We start from the raw sequence: 690 nt of genomic DNA, 5'->3' as shown, positions 1-690 counted from the left end.
CACACCCTCGATAGCAAATGTTTTTTATCAAAACTATTTTCTTCCTAGTTTGGTTGAAAACGTACATGCCAGGCACACAAAAAGCAGACGTGTGATACTCGGGCGCATACACCAGCTGACAAGCAATTGGTTAAAATTTGGTAACAAATTTATGTCTTCAAAAACAACACAAAATTTTATATAACAACTCATGACATCTCATTTCACAAGACCCAACAAAAAGTTCATTACACAACGACACACAACAACCCAAACAACCACCTTACAAGTGTATCTTCGATTCTCTTAAGAAATTCTTCCCTCATATAAAGTTACAATATTTGAAGACAAACAGCCTTAAGTTTTCAAACAACAAAACGCGCCTGTATTGAATTTCAGGCATGCTTAAATACAACCCACGCAAGCCTACTTACTAATACATAAAAATACTCAAAAACGTTTTAAAAATGTACACCACTTTGAGGACAACTGCATGCATGCGAACATGCAAACATGCATGCGTACGAACTTGCAAACATGCATGCGTATGAACATATGGGAACAAATGCGCAAAAATGTTCAAACTTCAAACATCAACAATTATATAAACACGTGCACAAACACACATATAATCACGCGCAAATACAGTAACGGTCACGGTCACACATATTTTAACACATGCAAACGCTGAAAACTGATTTACTAGCATGC

General features: G+C 36.4%; 1 protein-coding gene across 1 annotated transcript in view; it reads right to left on the bottom strand.

Moving 5' to 3' along the window:
* Positions 1-529: 529 nt before the first annotated feature.
* The window catches only part of HELRODRAFT_109357 (hypothetical protein), a gene marked incomplete at its 5' end in the record, with an annotated part of 5,808 nt that continues 5,647 nt past the window's right edge, over positions 530-690 (bottom strand). The window contains one exon of the mRNA XM_009013502.1: positions 530-690. Coding sequence (XP_009011750.1) covers positions 651-690 — 40 coding nt within the window. The 3' untranslated portion in view covers positions 530-650.

This window comes from Helobdella robusta (assembly GCF_000326865.2).
Source record: "Helobdella robusta unplaced genomic scaffold HELROscaffold_12, whole genome shotgun sequence".
Classification (NCBI taxonomy): Eukaryota; Metazoa; Annelida; class Clitellata; order Rhynchobdellida; family Glossiphoniidae; genus Helobdella; species Helobdella robusta.
The sequence above is the reverse complement of the archived record's forward strand: the minus strand, read 5'-3'. Positions and strand labels throughout refer to the sequence as shown.